This window comes from Austrofundulus limnaeus, unplaced genomic scaffold (genome assembly GCF_001266775.1).
Source record: "Austrofundulus limnaeus strain Quisiro unplaced genomic scaffold, Austrofundulus_limnaeus-1.0 Scaffold23, whole genome shotgun sequence".
Lineage (NCBI taxonomy): Eukaryota > Metazoa > Chordata > Actinopteri > Cyprinodontiformes > Rivulidae > Austrofundulus > Austrofundulus limnaeus.
In genome coordinates this window covers 3027854-3029150 of record NW_013952425.1, presented here as the reverse complement: position 1 = coordinate 3029150, position 1297 = coordinate 3027854, and the positions used below count along the sequence as shown (strand labels likewise).

General features: G+C 41.8%; 1 protein-coding gene across 1 annotated transcript in view; it reads left to right on the top strand.

Moving 5' to 3' along the window:
- Window positions 1-729, top strand: part of rpl34 (ribosomal protein L34) — a gene marked incomplete at its 3' end in the record, with an annotated part of 3729 nt that extends 3000 nt beyond the window's left edge. Inside the window, 2 exon segments of the mRNA XM_014004399.1 lie at window positions 379-482; window positions 649-729. Of these exon segments, the coding sequence (XP_013859853.1) occupies window positions 379-482; window positions 649-729 (185 nt within the window).
- Window positions 730-1297: the final 568 nt, after the last annotated feature.

The window sequence follows — 1297 nt, the reverse complement described above, 5'->3', positions numbered from 1 at the left end:
AAAAGAGGCACATCATGAATATTTCCACAGTTGACTTTTCCAGCTGTATTAAACACTGACTGGTCCTGGTGAGGCTGCTTGACTTTCCTCTTGTTTTACCGTTGAAGTCATGGCTGGTGTTAGTCTGGTTAGTCAGACTCAGGTTAGATGAGTCGTAGAAATCCTGTGTTAGAAAAAACGAGAGAAAAGCCAGGGCGGCCACAGGAAACTGCCGTTTTGATCCAGCTGTTAATCCATCCAGTACCGTAGCTCCCTGATCAAATATTGACCTGCTGTCTGCTGACATGAGATCATCGGCTGTTTCATCAACGGTTCTGATTGTGTTAATTACACACCGTCTGTTCAGTTTGTCTAACTTATTGTCYTCTTGTGTTGCAGATTCGTGCCGTCAGACCTCAGGTTCTGATGAGGCTCTCCAAGACCAAGAAGCACGTGAGCAGGGCTTACGGAGGATCCATGTGTGCAAAGTGTGTGCGCGACAGGTGAGAGGGCGTTTTCTTCCTGAATCACGTCAGTGTTGGGACAGGTCAGAACTGATACAATGTGTGTACTTGTGCTGGTAAGACGAGTCACAGTGAGTTCTGTTAAGGTCTTTATTTCTGTTTTTCAGAATATGATTGTTGAATTTTGGTGATTTTATTTTCCCAGGATCAAGCGTGCTTTCCTGATTGAGGAGCAGAAGATCGTCGTGAAGGTGCTGAAGGCACAAGCACAGAGCCAGAAAACGAAGTAAAATATCTGTTTGTATTGCCACAATAAAAAAATGACAAAAACATCACTTTTATTTTGTAATTTCTTCATGTATTTGTTGACAGAATGAACAGGTTTTGTTTGGCCTTTGGTGCCTTTAGGTTAAATGTGTCCCACAGGATTCTGATTTAGTCACTTTATACTAAATAATAGATAAATATTTCAGCATTWAGGCCGATAAAAGCTTAGTTTGGTTTAAAGGAAAGAAACGTTTGTATTTAAAGGGAAAATGGTCAAATTATTTTTGACTTAAAAGTCCAAATTTTACAATCATTGCAACTCAGTAAAAAAAAACTGAATTAAAAAGTCCAACATGGGCTTTATGGTTTAATTTTAAGACTCATCACTGGAGTCCTGTGAAGAAAATGTGCTAATTTTCAAGAATCCCGTCGACTCGTCACTACTGGACGTCACATCAAGGCCTCCTATTGGCTGAGAGCCGCCTGCATGTCTGCTGTTGGCCAGGAGGAAGTGAAGGAAGCTGAGATCAGTGTTGGCGTGGCGGTTTGTAGCTGGCTGTGTTCTGATTGGTGCTTTGGTCTCTGGT